The following is a 17,979-nucleotide window of genomic DNA, read 5'->3' as shown; positions in this document are numbered from 1 at the left end:
TTAAGTCAATCCTAATTTTATTATATTCTCTCTTGATGTGGGAAACAGAGCACATGTCAAACAGCACAGAAAGACCAGAAATATATTCCAGAAGAGAAGAAATCAAATCTTACCTGCCACGGCTTATGTCGACTAATATAAATGGTTCTAACAAATAGAAGCAAAAAAAAAAAAGGGATTTTAACGTGGCTGTATGCACGATTGCAATTGTGAGAGAATTTACCACAAAATGCAGTCCAAGCGGCTTACCCTATTGAAATGGCTTGGATTGGTATTAGTCTGGATATGGCAAAATCATTCTATTAGATCGAATAAGTACATTCGATCTGATAAGTACCTTGTGTCAGAATTGAGAATTTTTATGGTTCGGATCTTTAGTATTTTCTTATTTATTAGCTGTGTCTACTATTTAGGCAGAATACTGTCCCCATTCTTACTAAGAAACTGAAAGAAACCTAAAAAACGGAAGAAGGGGTGGAAAGTGAGGAAGAAGGGGATGTAGAAATAAAAACAACTTCCGAAATGAAGGGGACCTGCCATCCAACATTTCATCTATGTAAAATCCTCTGCTAGAAAGTAGAATAAAAAAAAAGAAAAGAAAATAAATGAACAAATGTTCAATCCACTAAGGAATGTTCACAAACATATGCAACTAGACGCAAAAAATTAAAAGGATGTGAAGAAAACTATAAACTCGATTCAAGTTTATTATATAGAGCTTGTTCAAAATTGAATTAGTACTAATTAGTGCAGATTTCATGATATGAAATTATATTCTTTTATACAAAAAAAAAAATTGAATTAGTACTAATTTTGAATACCAATTAATTACTAAACTTGAGTCGAAGATCCTCCATGGGGACATAATTGAAAGTAGCTTAAACTCTAATAGACCAAATAGTAATTACCAAATAATACCTTTCAGCACAAAACTCACCACTCTCCAGTCCCCAGTTCCCCCTCGCCACCGCTGTGTATGGCTTCTGCAGTCCTCTTATCAGCCACCAGAAACAGAATCACAAAGACCCATTTACCCCTGAACTTAGAACTATTCTCCATTTCATCCTCGTTTTCTTCACTCTTCTCCACCTTCTGCAAAAGCCACCATTCTTTCAGCCCACCCCAGGCCCCTCCAGTCCCAAAGAAAGTACCTTTCACAGTCTCTGATCATGGACTGTCGTGGCAAGACCCCTACCATTGGATGTCCAATACTAACGACCCGGATTTCATCAACTACCTTCGTCAAGAAAACTCTTATGCGGATGCTTTCATGAAAGATACAGAAGAACTGCAAAGAACCCTTTTTTCTGAGATGATAAATAGAATGCCCTCCAAGATTTCTACCCCGCCTGAACGATGGGGAGATTGGTATTCCCTTTTGCTCGAATCCCATTTCATTTTTTTAATTTATATTGATTTATATATTCGTAATAATCGTGCATGAATAGGTGTAATTGGATGCTAGTGAGTGAAAATTTAATTTCAGATTTATGAATGTGTTGAGTTTAAAGTGGGAAGGCGTAAGCCTTTATTAAAGAGTGTGTGTATGTGTTTGGAGGGATGAAAGGAGGATCAAGCTACTCACATCGACTCGAGCTCCACTTGATGAGAACTTGTTCAAGAGTGGATTGGTTTGCCAACTAATAGAATGAGTCTATACCAGATCAGTGTTTTTTTAGCTTTTCAAGCTCAATTTGAGCTCGGCTTAACAAGCTTAGCACTTCCAATGTTACATGTGAATAAATCACCTACTTGAGCTCGACTGGGTTTCGACTTGAAGAAAGCTCGTTTTACTTCATTTTACATAATTAGGAAGCCAAGTTTAAACACGATTTTAAGTTTGTTAGAAAAGTAAACCCAGCCTGAACTGTATCTTGCTTGACTCGATTAGGATCGTTTACTCCCAGGTCTGTCTGTGGGGCTCAATTGTTTTGTTTATGAATGTTGTGATTTTAAAAGTGGTAAGCCTTGACAACATGTCAACATTGCTTCATTTTCTTACAATTTCTGATGCATGGAATCAACTTCATGGCATGCAGGAGTAAAGCTGAGAAGACCTAGCTCCTAAATCCTTCTCTGCTTTCAAGATATTCCATTTTTCATAAGCTTTTACCTTATTGGTTTTTATATAAGTGTCTCGTATATATTGTTGAAGGAGCTGAATATTGCTCAGCCTTCATCTTGTATCCTTCTGTGTCTTAGTTAAAGATAACATTTTTTTTAAGTTGTTGACTCTCTGACTAACGTGACTTTCTTTGTTGAACGTTATTATATTGTGTTTATGCATCCATCTTCTTTATATATGACCAGAATTTAGTGGGTTCTTAAATGTTGAATTGAAAATTTTTCTTATGGGGTTCATCAGGTTGTACTACCAGTATATTCCGGAGGGAAAGGAGTATCCGGTCTTATGTAGGAAGTTGGCTAATGATGGGAAAGGTTGGATGAAGCAAGTTGTCAACTACATGAGCAAAGGATTTTGGGAGGAAGAAATTTTGCTAGATTGGAATGAAATTGCTGAGCTATATGGTAACTTTATATGTCTACTTTTGCGGTAGATCTCAAGGATTTCATATTGCTCGGAACTATTGTTTTCTAACATACATTTCCTTTCTTATTGGCAAAATATTGCATTATGAGGAAATCAACTAATATATTGTTCTCTAGTATATTTGGAAAGACTTACTAGAAAGTTGTTCGTAAGTTCAATTGTTTCAAAGTAGCCTTTTATACAATTACCATGCATATTATATTGCTAACACAGTATAGTGCCTTATAGCACTTATGGCTTTTGCAATCTGAGAAGCCTACAGCTAGCAACTGTCCCTATTAGTTCAGTGGGCTGATTTGTATTTTTGTGTTTTAGAATCTTGGCAATAGATAGCCTTATCAATTGAAGTGATAAGGCTGGAAAGTACTCAGTTGTAGTTGTAAAATTGTAGTGCATCTGAAAGCATCTATTTTTTAAGTTCTTTGTCTTTAAATGCAGTTTGTCCATAGTGCTGTCCTTGTGGCTCTTATGTTGCTTTTGCTTCTATAGGATATGTACATGTGGGTACATGTCGCGTATCACCAGACAACAGATTTCTTGCATATACGCTTGATATAACTGGTAATGAAAAATTTGTGCTTCAAATCAAGGACCTTCGAAGAAACTTTGTTCTTTCAAATCACAGAGTTGAGGGCGTTGTTAGCTTGGCATGGGCTCAAGATGGCTGTACTTTGTTCTACACATTATGTGACCAGAACCAAAGGCCATACAGGCAAATTCCTATTCATGTTTCTTCGGCCTTGAGCTTGATATCATTATGTAGTCTTACCTATATGTTTTGTTATTAGTGTACAATGCATGAAACTGGGATCAGATTCTGTGGACAGTAATATCCCAATATTTGTGGAAAGTGATTCCAGATACTGTGTGGATATAACAAGCACAAAGGACGGCAAGTTTATAACTGTGAATTCAAACTCAAGGGCTTCATCTGAGGAAGGAACTTGTTTGTATCATTTTTACTTCATTCCTTTCAATTGCATTTGGACAAGCTTTTGCTCATATATTTTGCACCTTGGTGGTTGCAGGTTTATGTTATAGATGCATTTAATCCAAAATCTGGGATTCTAAGATTTTGTGAGCGTGTCTCTGGTGTGCAGTACTTTCTGGAACATCATGATGGCTTCTTCTATATTCTAACTAATGCTCCATTAAGGAAGGACGAGTTATCTAACTCTGGAGATTATTACTTGGGTAGGTGCAGAGCTGACAATTTGCACTCAACAAATTTGCAGGTAATCATCAGTGGATAGTGTATCTTACATTCAATTCCAGGATTTTGTTTTCCTAGGTCATAGGCAAGCTAGATTCGTTCATATAGGTGGATTTGGTTAATTCTTGAGGGCAGTACTTGCGCCTGAAAGTACCAGAACTTTAGTGTATCAGTGTGTTGCACTTAACCCTGCTTTCTCTTCTTGTGTCACAAACTGGAGCTTTCATGCGAAAATTTTAAGTGCAGATACTCTAGTTACATGTTTTGATTTGCTGAATTTATTTGTTCTTCCTTATCAGCCTATCATTCTTCCAGATGAAGATACTTGCTTTCTAGATATGGACATCTTCAATGAACATCTGGTACTGTTGCTCAACAAAGAGGGATCTTTGTCTATGTGTTCAATCAAGATGCCCATTATGTCTGACTGTAAGGTAGATTCTCTTCCCTATTTCTTGTGCCTATAAATGGAGGCCTGGATGTATGTAATTTTCTACACATTTTAACTTAGCAAAAGGAATGTACTAATTACCTTATGTCCTTAAGTGGAATATATCCGCCTGATTTCCATTTGGTTAATTAAGACAAAATACATGTCCATTCTTAACCTGGTACTTTAAAAACCAAGATTCCGTGAAATGCAATTAGACTAAATACCTAATCAGATGATATCATGCATCCTTGTATGCTTTGTTTTACTTGTTTCTGAGACATTTATTTGGTTTTGTTGGTGTTCTTCCTATTCCCGTATTGCATTTGCACTAAAGGAGATTTGGTTCTGCTATATTGTTCTTTTCGAGTGATTTAGTGTCATGCCTGTGAGATCTTTTCTCTTGCTATAAAAGGATGGCTAATATATACATACAGTAGAACTTAATACACATGGCTCTCATGCATCTTCTAGATGTTGGTTATTAAGTAAAGATCTTAACTGAAATCTAGTGGGACACAATGCAAACAATACCAATCTCTCATAAGAGGAGGTTTAAGATTTCAATTTCTTGTAAATTGTCATTTCACTTTGGGGTTTGTACTTTTGTTTGTAATGACCCTCAGACTGTGAAAGCTGCATGCATCTGATTAAAGTTTTCCTAACTTGCTGAAGCTGGGATTCATTTCTTGGTCCCTGGTACGGATTTCAAGATGATCTGACTTTGTAGTGAGAAAATCTTTTCAAAAATTTACTCATTCATGGTTCACTTGGATTCTTGGTCCACTAATACTTGATTATCAAGAAATAACTATCTTTAAGTAGTGTTGATATATACATCTAAAGATGATTTTCTTTTTAACTGCAGACAGAATTGAAGATTGATGATCTTCATGCATGGTTTTTCCCTCTGCCTTCGAATATGTGTACAATATCGCCTGGCGCAAATCTTGATTTCATGAGTTCAATCTATCGTGTTGTGCTTTCTTCTCCTGTGGTATGATGCCGAACACTCCCCTACCGATGACATCTATAACTGTAACCGCTACCTTTAAGTTGCTTGTTCATTCCCCACCTTATCTCTTTTCGTTGATATGTATATTCATGTTACTCTATGATGGCTTATAGATCTTTTGTCTACAACAATATTCTTTTCTTGAGTCAGATATACTGCCAAAAGCATTTATCCACGTAGTCATAAAATATCAAGAAGAGAATGAATTACACGTGTCAGGCTGTTTATTTTACCCAGTTTCCCACTGTTTGAGTATTGTTTTCAGACTTTAAGTTACGCTTAGATTAAATAAACGGGTGCTTGAAGTCTCACTTTATGGTTCTTAAGTTGAATAACAGGCATGATATCCATAAATATGCAATGTTTCAACTTCTAAGGTTTGCTGTTTGAAGGCTTGTGTTATTGCTCATTCAATAGTTTAGTTTTTACTAGATATGTATAAGTGCCTTGTGTTTCTCTCTCTCTCCATCGTTTTTGTTGTTCTTTATTCTGGGTCTCTTTTTGAGATCAAATAATTTGGTTAACACCTGATTGAGAAAGCTCCATACATCCTTTTGTCTTCATTTGCATTTTTTGAAGCCTTTCCCTATTCTTTTCCTTTTGTTTTCTTTTGACTTGAGGGGAAGGGGGAGTTCTTGGGGGTTGGGGGAGAAGTTTAATTAAACTGCTATGGTGGAAACTTTAATCGAAATGAACGATGTTAAATGAATATTTTCTTTCTCCTCCTATTTTATGCTTTTCTCTGTACCACTAGTTTATCTTTTGACAATTGAACTTAAAGACCCTCAGACAGAATATCGGTGGGTGGAAATTAGAAATTCTGCTGATGTAACAAACTCAAGTAGAAGGCACTAAGCACAAGCATCTCATATTCCTTTTTGAATTCCAGATGCCTGATGTTATTGTCGACTATGACATGTCGAGAAATTCGCACGTTGTTGTGCAGCAAGAAGAGGTGTCTAATATTTGTTCCAGCACTAACCACTTGCAAAACTATAAGAGCGCAAAGGAGACTGAGGACCTTCTGTGTGAGAAGAAAACAAATGGTCATAAAAGTGAAGCATCGGGATTGAAAGACCTTTCTGACCTGTACTTTTGTGAGAAAAAAGAAGTTATTTCACATGACGGCATCAGGGTTCCCTTGACTATCTTGTATTCTAAAGAGCTTCATAGAAAAGGAAAATCTCCAGGGCTTTTACATGGCTATGGAGCGTATGGGGAACTCCTTGATAAAAGCTGGTGTGCAGATCGGTTGAGCTTACTCGATCGTGGTTGGGTGATTGCATTTGCTGATGTAAGGTAAATGGAAAAGAAGTGAGATATTTGTTTTCTAATATTTGGGGTGATACAAGGAAGACTTCTGCACAAAAGTTTCATTTCCTTTAAGAAGAGTGACCTTCATGATTCTTTTTTACTAGGATTTAAATTGTCATATTATGGCGATGCTTGGTCATTTGTGACAAAAGCTACGTTCTTTTCGTGGCTTTAAGATTTTAAAGGTGGATATATAGTTTGTAGTTTCCATGTAACCTGAAGAACAGATTGTAAGTGTGTCAATGTGCTTGCTCAGTTTTCCAAGTGAACATGCTAATGAACATTTAGCTATTTATGTGCTGACCAAAGCATGTGGTAGTTATATTAACCTTGGGAGAGCATTAGATGCTAGCGGACTGTAACCTCATAAGCAACTCTGTAGAGCAAGAAATATAAGAAAACAAAGACTCTAGATCTCTAAACTGTTAACTCTTCATTCACCAAGGTGGTTCTGTGATTTCCTCTTAAATCAACATCTTATCTAATTTTGGTCAGTTCTGAAGAAATATTAAATTAATGATAGTATCCTTGTATATCGCTTGACTGTCATGTGTTTTGAGGGCAGGGGTGGTGCTGGTGCTGATTCTTCATGGCATAGCTCTGGCAGTGGATTGCACAAGTTAAACTCGATATGCGATTTTGTTTCTTGTGGCGAATACCTAATTAATGAGGGCTATATTCACAAACAGCAACTTAGTGCTGTTGCCCACAGTGCCGGATGTTTTCTTGTGGGTGCAGCCATGAATATGCATCCAAATCTATTTCGAGCTGCCATATTGAAGGTAGGTACGTAGTATGCCTCTGTTTGTGATCTTACCTGGTACAGTAATGATTGGATTTCTTTTGTTTTATTCTAATTCTTTCATGCAAATGTTTGCTGGGAGATCAAAGTGGGTGTGGCTTTGTAAAATCATCATAAAAGACAAATGGATAAGGGAACTCAATTAAACTGATATGCTAATGATTAAAAGATCAAAAATTACATTGAAGATAAAGACTCATTAGTTGATTCTGCAACAAGATGCTACTCAATTAAAGGAAAAATGATGGTTAGATGAAGAAAGAAGTATGAAGAGAAAAAAGAAAGGCCAGAAAGCTATAGTTTGATGGACCCTTTTAAGAAATGTTGCAAGTTGATTTTTTCCTGCCATGACACTACTGGTTCAAATGTCTGGTGAACACTTCCTGTAATACCACCGTTTGTATTATCCAGATTGTCTTTGGGAATAAACCCAATTTTTGGGTTATTTATGCCAATATTGTCCATTGTTTTTGTAATTAAACAATAGTAGTTGCTTTTATTATGCTTCCGAAAACTTAAAAGTTGATTTTTAAGAAGTCTGCTTCTAAGAAATCGAAGTTAAAGTCTGCATAATTTTTCATTGCAACTCGCTACAAAGTTTAAGACAGTGGAACACGGCTTTGCTTCAGATGGTGTTATCCTTGATCTGTTTGGGTTTGTCTTCAATTTTTTGACTGTTGCTTTTTGATTCCTTGCAACTTGTGTATGAAGTTTGAAACAACTAAACATGGCTTTGCTTTAGATAGGTTTCTCTTCATGGGTTTTTGTTGAGAAATAAGGAGAGAATAAAAAGATGGGAAGGTGTTGGGAAGACCCAAATCAGAAGCACTGAGAGAGTTTGGCATAGTGAAAGAAAGAAGAAAGATTACAGTGAGTTTTGAAGTCGGATGTCTCCAAAATTGACTTCCATAATTTGGGAAATCAAATAAAAAAACCCCTTTTGTTTTTTATTATGAATACAAAGGTCAATATTCTTGTTAATTCTTGCAGGGTCATAGACTCTTAGATTTTATTATTTGTTCAATTAATGTTTCAGCAATAAGCTTGTTGGGGAAAATGATGTGTATAATACATGTATCAGGTGCCCTTTCTTGACGTATGCAACACATTGTTAGACACTGATTTGCCGCTCACTGTACTGGACTATGAGGAGTTTGGGAATCCGCAGATAGAGTCCCATTTTCACAACATCCTGAAAGTTTCTCCTTATGATAATATCCGTCAAGGATTTTGTTATCCTGCAGTGCTGCTTAAATCCTCATTTAACGACTCAAGGTAAGCTTGCATCTGAAATTTCCTTTTGCATAATTCTTCTCTACATGACTTTGTGCTTGTCTTCTAAATTTAACCCTTTAAATTCATGTCTCAATTTTTGCCTGCCTATTTATTTGAGCCTGAATGTTATGCTTAAATTCTTGGCGCATAATGAGCCATTTTGCCTAAAAATGATCTTGAATCATCTTCATTTGTATGCGCATAATGCCTTTGCATGCATCCTTCTAAAACAATGATCCTGAAGATGTTTGTGCATTCAAGGGTTGGTGTTTGGGAAGCAGCCAAATGGGTGGCCAGGATACGGGACGTTGCGTGTTCAACTTGTTCTTCTTCAGTCATTCTGAGGAGTAGCATGAGTGGAGGACATTTTGATGAAGGTGGCCGCTTTAGTCATTGTGAGGAAACGGCTTATGAATATGCTTTTCTATTGAAAGTCCTGAGTACTTGTGGGTGATGAAAATGCCAAAAATCTGCCGCTTACAGGTAGAAAATTGTTGGAACATGCATCGGTCATGGTCGTTATTCATGTAAGAGGCAATCAAAGGAATAGGGAGGAAAGAGTATATTAGAAAGGTTTTTAGTGTAGGACTTCGAACTCGCAATCGAGAGAACACATTTGAGACCAGGTAAACTACTTGCTATCTGCAACAATATGGTCAGGCTACTATTAACTCCCTATCTGCAACAATATGGTGGTTGGATATTCAGTTTTGCTTGAGTTCCATGAATTGTTGGTTACCGTATGTGTACTATTCTTATATGGAGATTTCTAACATCTTAGAGCAACCTCCTCAACTTAAGAACAGCTAGCGCAGGTATATCAGCAATTGCTGGTATTGAATGTACCTCTTTAACACCTTGTAGCATGGAACACTAGTGCTCCGTAAAAAATGACATTTATTCAGACGGCTTACCATTTAGTCAGATGGATTTTCTTTGTGTAAGTTGTACTCAGACAATGATAACCATGGACCATGCGTCCACTAATTGGACGTTACAACGTCCGTCTACACAACCTTCGCTCATTTACATTATGCGTACGTGCATGTTCATTCAAAATTGCTAGAATCAAAAGACAAAACAGGGTACAATGAAGGCAAGAATGTTTGAGGGCTCCAAGGCCTTTTTTATGGTAACCACCTGCAAGGAACTGAGAAGAGACTGCACAAACGCCTTTGAACTCTATCACGTCAAATAAGCTGGAGGGTGGATTCTTCAGTCCGCGAGCAAAGTGGAAGGGGAGATTGGGCAAACAATGAAGAGTGTTTTTGAACAAGGTCCATTGCATTTCAGATGGGGATTAAAAAAGAAAAAAACGAAAATTGGCGGGGCAGTACCAAGCCTCTAATGATCACCAGAAATTTTGTACAGAGATAAACCATCTGTTTTTGAAAGCTGAATTGTTGCCAATCGATGAACCTAATTCCAGTTTCCAACAAAGGAACAAATATGAACCACTCCAGGCAGAAAGTCGAGAAGGCGCAGCATATAGACAAGCAAGCAGAATAGCCTAAAGCCCAAAGATTAATATGAGAATTCCAGCATTTACATTCAACTAGCCTTTTCTCCATCGGACGAGACAAAACTGAGCCAAGCACACATTGATTCGGAAAGCATGGACGGTCACCTTTTCAGCCTCTTTTGGGCTTGACTGAAATCTTCACCATTGCTTGTGTCCCGATATTGCCCCGCTAATTGATCACCAGAAGGTGTAGGTCGCTCATGATCCTGAAGTATAATAATGGAATGAAATTAGCATAGAATAGAGAAGTTACCAACTGCAATCCAAGAAGCCCAGTACTCTTCCACACACACAACCCCCCCCCCCCCCCCCCCCAAAAAAAAAACCACAAAAAAAAAAATACTGAGAATCATTAAAATGTCATTACTTTAGTGACAGAAATCCCAGAAGCCAGTCCGCTATTTGCTCGCTTTCCTAGATTAATCTGCACCGAGACAGTGGCCTGAGAGAGATCCACTCCAGCAGTCTGCAATGCTTGCGTCAATGTGTTAAGCAACCTGATTAGAAACAATTGCAAAGCAAGGTCAGCTAAAATCATCATAACCTACTGAAAGATTTCCTAAATCTATTGACAGAAGAACATTAAGCTACACTGGACTATCTCCTGCTGAACATGCGATCACTGCACAAAGAATACATAGAAACCTTGTAGAGAGGTAGAAAAAGAAGAAAGAATTGAATAAAGCACAAAACAACTGATTTTAAACTCCAAATGCCCAGACACAAGACACTAACATAGAGACAACCTCGAAAAACCAAATCCGTCAGCACAATTACAATGATGGAGCCAAGGGGGAGCAGAGGGGGGCCATGGCCCCCCCTAAGTTTTGAAAATTTTAATTCATAATATGTAAATGTGTGTAAAATAAAATTGGCCCCCCCTAAATTTTTACAATTTTAGTTTATATTATGAGAGTTGATATATATATATATATATATATATATATATATATATGTATAGATATGAATTAGTCATCTTTGAATTAATTTTTTTCTTCAAAAAAAGTTATTTATTTTTTATTGTACTAATTATTTAACTTTCAAAAATTAAACATATAATTTGATGATTCATAGTAAATTGACCCAATGTGATGTATTAGAATAAAAAAACCCAATTCATAATTGTTAATGGGCTAAAAAGACCCAATTCATAATTATTAAAAGCAAGAACTAGTACGCCTAAGAATAAAACTTCAACATTTTGAGCTCGACATTCCAAATCATCCTGAATTGCAAGAATTATCTAGTATTCATGAGTTATGTCAAGGCTTGGTGAAGACAAGAAAATCAGTGATATATCCTCTTATTGACAGATTGATTATATATGGAAAAAGCTCCGAAACTACAGAGCGTAGAATGATTGTCTTTTTCTATATATCACTTGTTCTTACTCTTCCTGTATCAACAGCAACTACAGAGCGGGCATTTTCAATTATGAAAATAATCAAGACAAAGCTCCGAAACAAGATGGAAGATAATTTCTTGAATGATTGTCTAACTGTGTATATAGAAAAAGAAGTTGCTGAAAAATTTAGCAGTGATTCAATCATAGATAAATTTAGTTCTATAAAAGAGCGTAGAGCTCAATTTACTTCTAAGAAACGATGTTGAAATTTCAAATTATGTTAACTTAACTTTTATCTTTTTTCAATTGAAAATAGTTACTTTTATATTACATGGTTATATATATATATATATTGCATAGGTGACATATTGGAGAGCATCTTCTCATAATGTGCAAATTGAATGGTTTGTGATGTTATAAGATATTTAATCAAAAGTTATCTTTTTTGTTAATTTTTGTTATGACTATACCGCATATTTATGAATAGACATACCTTTATAATTGAATTTAATATTTGATATTTTTAGATGTCATATATTTAAATAGAAGAAAATTATTTTGAACATTATATATTAAGATAATTTTATTAGGAAAAAATTTTGGCCCGCCCCCCCCCCCCCCCCCAAAAAAAAAAATCCTGGCTCCGTCACTGAGCACAAATATTATGCACCTGAAAGCAGAGCCATAAAAACAATAAATCCTACTTAATATATCAAAATCTCTAATAGTGAAACCACCACCACAAGCTGTCCTCATCTTAGCAATCAGGCCAGAACACTAAAAAGTCCCCAAGCGCTTGACTGATAATACGTAATTGGAGATAATCTCTCTCTCTTTCTCTCTCTCTTTCACGCCTCCAATAATTCCCCCCATCCCAAAGAAGGAAATGGATATAAAATTATATATTGCATTGTGAACACATTTTAAAGCAAATTTAGGAAATGGCAAGTAAAACTTTAATGAATGCAGGACATTTGTCAATGGTTCTAGCTACAAGTTTCATGATGCACCAACAAACAATGAAACATACTCGTTTATTAATGCCTGCCCCAGAGCATACAAGAGAGTCGGGATTAACAGCAACTATTGAGAATTCTGTGGTAAGAACATAATTTGAATTACGCATCAGATACAGTAATAACAGCCACAGAAGTTAATTAACATGAAACACCATGTGCCAATCCATAGCATTAAAACCAATATACAAGCTGTAAAACCACTCACCCTTGCGAATATATGCTTGAGATGCTAATTGTGCCCCCTTCAATAGTTAAGCCCTCCGGATGGTTTAGCATATCATCAGTGATCGGACAGTCAGAAGACTGCGCATCAGGAGCTGGCCTAGGTTGGGAGTGGGAGAAGGCACCATCATTCTGGATCGGAACTGGCATGGCTGCCTGCAAAGGCATTGGCATGGGCATCGCCTGGTTTGTCAGTTCAGTTTGCTGATCAATGGTTTTAGAGGTAACCTCCCTCCCAAGGTCAGATTCAATTGGATTTTGTTGACTTGGTTGCACAGTTGAAGATACGGTGATATTGTCCTCTAACCTTCCAGGATACAGTGGACCAGAACCAGAGCCGTTTTTCATTGTTTGTGGATGACTGACAAAACTCTGAGTCCGCCAATGACTGTTCCTCTACTCCAAGTAAATGTTATAAAAACTTGGTCAGTTTGAAGATATGCATCAAAACAGAAATGGAAACCAAAATGCAGTTTTCTTGAGAAGATTTTGATAGTAAAATGAATTTCCTATATGGATATCCAAAAATCTTGCTGAGTTTCTTCTTTGTGTCAGAGAATATGTTGTTACTGTCGAGGAAGGAATGGGGAAATGGACCCCGGGCCCGGGGGGGGGGGGGGGGGGTAAGGCACTAGGCATGTAAGAATAGCAAGAGAAAAGGGAAAGAACATTGAAGGAAAACCTAGATTAGTATTCCAACCAAATAAGCCATGGAACATTAGTGAAATTGACAGTAACAGCCAAACTATATCAGTTAAAGTATAACAGCAGAATGGCCACGAAACATCTTACTATAGTTGTGTGTAGTTGCGCAAGTGGGAAAGAGAAACAAAATAATTACCATAAAGGAAACCCAATTAGTACATATCTTCCATGATCTAGCCAAGTGAAATACATGTTTATAGAGCCAACAAAGATGGCTTGCATGGGTAAAATGATAAAATTCATTTATATGGTAGATATCAATGTTTTACCCAGGGCATCAGCTTTGTGGGCTCTGAATTCCAAGCCTGATATGATCCTTCATATTTTTGAACCTTTTCCTGTAGATATTGTACATACTGGATCACCTGTACACATGCATAGACAATCAGCCAACCTACAGTAAATCGACCATTGAAGAGACGAGGAGGCAATTGCAACAACTTATTTTGATCAACTGATGTACCTCCAATAGGAAAGATGCAGTATCTCGCTTTTGATCACTATGGGGTATCAGCTCTCTCAAAATCTGAAATCTGGGAAAGAAAATAAAATTTAATTACTGGAAGAAAGACTAAATTCCAATATGGATTGCCTGAACATTAAAAGTTTATTCCTCTCAATTTCCTATCATAATTCACTTTATTCCAAAAGAAGTCTCCAGAAGCTCTGAAGTCTTATAGACCCATGTGAATGTCATACATAAGCCAAATAATTTCCCAAACTTCACATTTCCCTAGACAAGTCAAGCACGAAGAACGTGAAACTTAAAAAAGTGTGACTTATTAGGGAAGGGAGTATTTGGCATCATATCAAGACAACAGCAGTATTGGTCAGACAAATGTCACTTGGCAAACAGTTATATTTGATATTTAGGCACCACGCGTAGCCTCAAATTTAACTGCTAGGTGGTTAACGGAACCACATGCCGCAGGGTTTCAGAAGAAAAAGGAGGAAATTGCCCTTCTAAAGACAGCCAACCAATAATTTCTTGATGGTAACTTGAGCAACAATAGCAAAATCAGATCAAAGCAGTAAATATAAGCTACTCACATGCTCACAATTATTGCACCCACCATTAACACAGGAAAGACCAAGTCTTTTTCTCCTGGTGAAAACCAAACATTAGAAGAAAACAAGAGCTACACGTATTACAAGAACTATAATGGCCAGGAAACCAAATGCCGCAAGTACAGATAAAAATGTCGAGACATACACAAAGCCAGAAACTCCACAATTCTGATGCCTTCAGAATAACTTGTCTCATTTCACACCTAGAACAGCTGTGACCAATCAAGTAGATAAACCATTGAATGCTATTGGAGCTTTAAACTAATTTTGGATGAATCCTGTTAACACTCTATTTTTTACTTGCATCTCTGTCAGTTCCTCTTCCTGCTTGTCAACCCCTGCTACTAGGTACTACTTGAACTAATATAACAGTGAAGGCAATGCCCAGCAGAGGCTGATTTTTCACCAAAAAGGAAATGCATTAATCCAAAGTTTTTCATTCCACAATCTCCTTATCAATTTGTTAATGAGAAGATTTATATGACATAGTTCCACTTCCCAGGTCAAGGATTCAACAGCATAATCCCACACGAATCCCAAACATCCACTCCAAAAGCTAGAAAACTCGCAAGTAGGAAAAGAGGCCAAGCAGAACTGTAGACAAAGTAGAGTTCTTCTTTGACTTACAACATTCTGTGTTTGACACGACACAGAGAGTCCACAATTGTCAAGCCATGGCCCCACATTCTGTGTTTGGCTAGATATGTGGGCCATATCTAGCACTAAGAGAACACCAATGCAGCTGACTCATTCATGAGAATTGGCATTTCAATATCTTTGCAACTTCAGTGAAATGTATCTTTACTTATACAAGGAATTTTGAGAAGAAAAGACAGAAAAGAATTCTGGTACTGTGCTACAGGTAGACTGCAATAACTACAAAAACAGATTATCCTGAAACCACAGGACCAAGAAAAGACATGGCCCCACATGCTGTGTTTGGCTAGATATGTGGGCCATATCTAGCCCTTCTTAGAACACCAATGCAGCTGACTTATTCATGGGGATTGGCATTTCAATAGCTTTGCAACTTCAGTGAAATGTATCTTTATTTATACAAGGAATTTTGAGAAAAAAAGACAGAAAAGCGTTCTGCTATTGTGCTACAGGTGGACTCCAAGAACTACAAAAACAGATTATCTGAAACTGCAGGACCAAGAAAGGACACTTTTTTCCTTTACAGGGACTTGAGAGAAAGAAGGAAAGACCTCAAGTTAGTCATTCAATATGGGAACAGTAAGACATGCTACACAGTATCCATTTTTTTTTATTGCAGCCCAGATTTTTTTTTTTCCCATCCCTGACCAAGTTGTCACAAAAACACCCCCATCTTCAAGCAACAAAAAGGCTTAAAACGCATAATGAGAGAGAGTTCATCTCTATTGGAAGTTGAATGTTCTCTAACCTTCCTACCTATCCAAAAAGCCCTCAATAAGTCTCATGACCACCATGCATTACGGTAAAGCAAAAGAAAGGCATCTTACTAAAGCTCAAATTCTTGCATCTTCTCTTGACAAAGAAAGGATTATGTAAATGAAGATTGACTACGATAAATCAAGCAGCTTGGTCACTTTATCACTCTGTAGCTACATCAAACATTGGCCTTTAAAGGTATAGTCTTCAGAAAAGTATCATAACTAATTCGAAACTACACCAACAAGGAGTTAAAGATTTCATGAAACTGATCATTACAACTACATTTCACTCAATTAAAACTCGTCCAATTAACTACTAAACAATAAACAGATACATGATTAACAATAATAAAAGCCACCAAATATAGCATACCTCTCATTAATCTTGCTTCTTCTTCGCTGCTCTGTTACTGAATGCTTCGACCTCATTGCATTTGCCTTATCACTGCTCTTTCCATCTACTCCTACCAATTCATCCAAAAAAAAGTCATAATTCTGAAACTCCAAAAAAGAGCCAATTGTCACTTCTTTTCTCAACAAATCCCAATAATCCAGTTATAAAAGGGGCCAATCTATCAAAAACTGCACTAAAATGAAATATAAGTGATCCTGAAACTAGACTAGAACAATTAAAGGGCCACCGTCAAAAATTACTTATCTATATATGTATTGGAAAAGAAGGAAAAAATAAAAATTCACCTTTGGGATTATTTTGGGATGGTGTGGAGTCTTTTTTGGCACCAAAATCTTCCTCCTCCTCTTCTTCCTCTTCCTGATGACCCTTTCCAGATTTCATACTATTTTTTCCCCAAGATTCAATTCTTATAAGCTGATTCTGTGCATAAAACCCATAAATTAAGCAAACCCACAAAATCTATGCAAGCAAATGCTAGAATAGAAATGATAAAAAGAGATCTAGACAAGAATATCGGCTGAACTAAACCAAAAATAACGAATAACAACCAAAACCATAACCAGAGAGGGGAGCAAAAAATTACTTCTTTATGGTAAAGTTTGGACTTTGGAGCTTTGGGAGAGAATTTGATTAATTTTGGCAAGTGGGTTCCAGAAATTTGGTTGAACTGGGGTGTCCACTGCTCCGGTGAGCGTGTGTGGCCGCAACACCACTAATGCACCGGCTATTGCTTTGGTATGATGACCACAGTACAGAAATGGGCTGGTTTTTTAATTTCACCTTTCTTCCCATTTATTTTTATAAAGGGTTTTTTCTTTTTTCTTTGCATATACATAACATATCTTTACCACCAGTGAAAATAAGAAGAGTGTCTTGTATTTACTTTCTTACGTGTATTTTGTTTTGTTAATTAGCATATCAACACCAAGAAGCAAGAACTAGTAGTAAATACGAAGAAAGTCTATAAATAGAAATGCAATTAACTGCTCCGATTTAAAATAAAAGATAAAAGATGGAGAAGCACCCGTGAGTCACGTGATTCATTTAGCCAAAAAATTAAGATGAGTTAGGTAGTTTAAATAAATTAGATACATGGAACAGGTAAGGATGAGATGAGGGCTAGCCCATTTAAACCTCGTGATTTTTTTTTTTTTTTGGCTCCCTGTATATCTTCATTTAAAATCAATTAGTGAAGCCTAATTGGAGGATGGAGCAAATAATGCAACATTTTCAAGGGAAAATGCATGCTCCAATGCATGCTTTCTATGGATTAAATGTTTTTGGAGTGTTTTTCAAAAATTTTATAATAGCAATGTATGTCAAAATCTTACGAGCCTATTTGGCAAGCAAGTTTTTGGTCAAGTTTGTCTGTTACGAGTTTTTAACAACTTTAATTACAGTAACTTTAAAAAACTTTTCTAAAATTTTAAACTATACACTTCAAAACATTCAAAATTTACACACTTCAAAAAATTTTTATACAATTTTTTACAGTAAATAAGTTACAGTTTTAGACAAACACCCTAAAATTCATTTGTCAAATGCAACCTACATTGTAGATATATTTAGGAGTGTTATAAAATTTAAAATTTTATTGAATTTTTTAAAATTTGTTTAAAAAATATCCTACCACAACTACCCACTACCCTACCCATCACCCTCCGCCAA

General features: G+C 36.5%; 2 protein-coding genes across 7 annotated transcripts; one reads left to right on the top strand and one right to left on the bottom strand.

Moving 5' to 3' along the window:
- Positions 1 to 906: 906 nt before the first annotated feature.
- Positions 907 to 9,524, top strand: LOC140020979 (uncharacterized). Of its 3 annotated transcripts, none has more exons than XR_011824940.1 (11): positions 907 to 1,368; positions 2,366 to 2,529; positions 3,041 to 3,263; positions 3,340 to 3,488; positions 3,581 to 3,786; positions 4,064 to 4,198; positions 5,063 to 5,191; positions 6,099 to 6,508; positions 7,089 to 7,309; positions 8,407 to 8,600; positions 8,862 to 9,524. XR_011824940.1 is itself a non-coding variant. In XM_072071653.1 (11 exons), the coding sequence occupies exons 1-11, from the start codon at positions 977 to 979 to the stop codon at positions 9,052 to 9,054; spliced, it is 2,340 nt and encodes a 779-aa protein (XP_071927754.1). In that variant the 5' UTR covers positions 910 to 976; the 3' UTR covers positions 9,055 to 9,524. The 3 variants fall into 3 exon arrangements, 2 of the variants coding, with proteins under 2 accessions (XP_071927754.1, XP_071927753.1); XM_072071653.1 differs by having other exon boundaries at positions 910 to 1,368; positions 3,412 to 3,488; positions 7,089 to 7,305; XM_072071652.1 differs by having other exon boundaries at positions 910 to 1,368; positions 7,089 to 7,305.
- Positions 9,459 to 17,117, bottom strand: LOC140004007 (transcription factor BIM2-like). 4 transcript variants are annotated; one of them, XM_072071657.1, is made up of 9 exons: positions 16,895 to 17,117; positions 16,596 to 16,731; positions 16,270 to 16,360; positions 14,464 to 14,518; positions 13,877 to 13,946; positions 13,683 to 13,778; positions 12,692 to 13,104; positions 10,490 to 10,619; positions 9,459 to 10,328 (listed from the first exon to the last, which is right to left on the bottom strand). In XM_072071657.1, exons 3-9 carry the CDS (start codon positions 16,274 to 16,276, stop codon positions 10,224 to 10,226), a joined length of 876 nt encoding a protein of 291 aa, XP_071927758.1. In that variant the 5' UTR covers positions 16,277 to 16,360; positions 16,596 to 16,731; positions 16,895 to 17,117; the 3' UTR covers positions 9,459 to 10,223. The 4 variants fall into 4 exon arrangements, with proteins under 4 accessions (XP_071927758.1, XP_071927757.1, XP_071927756.1 ...); XM_072071656.1 differs by lacking the exon at positions 14,464 to 14,518 and having other exon boundaries at positions 16,270 to 16,354; XM_072071655.1 differs by lacking the exon at positions 14,464 to 14,518 and having other exon boundaries at positions 16,596 to 16,725.
- Between the last annotated feature and the right edge of the window lie 862 nt (positions 17,118 to 17,979).

This window comes from Coffea arabica, chromosome 11e (genome assembly GCF_036785885.1).
Source record: "Coffea arabica cultivar ET-39 chromosome 11e, Coffea Arabica ET-39 HiFi, whole genome shotgun sequence".
NCBI lineage: Eukaryota > Viridiplantae > Streptophyta > Magnoliopsida > Gentianales > Rubiaceae > Coffea > Coffea arabica.
This window is presented reverse-complemented; position numbering and strand designations above follow the sequence as displayed.

Excerpts from the sequence above, each read along its gene's own strand:
- LOC140020979 (XM_072071652.1), top strand. The coding sequence starts at position 977 with ATGGCTTCTGCAGTCCTCTTATCAGCCACCAGAAACAGAATCACAAAG. Across the intron at positions 2,530-3,040 it reads TGAAATTGCTGAGCTATATG|GATATGTACATGTGGGTACA; the intron begins GTAACTTTATAT and ends TTGCTTCTATAG. Across the intron at positions 4,199-5,062 it reads CCATTATGTCTGACTGTAAG|ACAGAATTGAAGATTGATGA; the intron begins GTAGATTCTCTT and ends TTTTAACTGCAG.
- LOC140004007 (XM_072071655.1), bottom strand. The coding sequence starts at position 16,692 with ATGAAATCTGGAAAGGGTCATCAGGAAGAGGAAGAAGAGGAGGAGGAA. Across the intron at positions 16,361-16,595 it reads ATCCCAAAATAATCCCAAAG|GAGTAGATGGAAAGAGCAGT; the intron begins GTGAATTTTTAT and ends ATGAATTGGTAG. Across the intron at positions 13,947-16,269 it reads AGAAGCAAGATTAATGAGAG|ATTTCAGATTTTGAGAGAGC; the intron begins GTATGCTATATT and ends TTTCTTTCCCAG.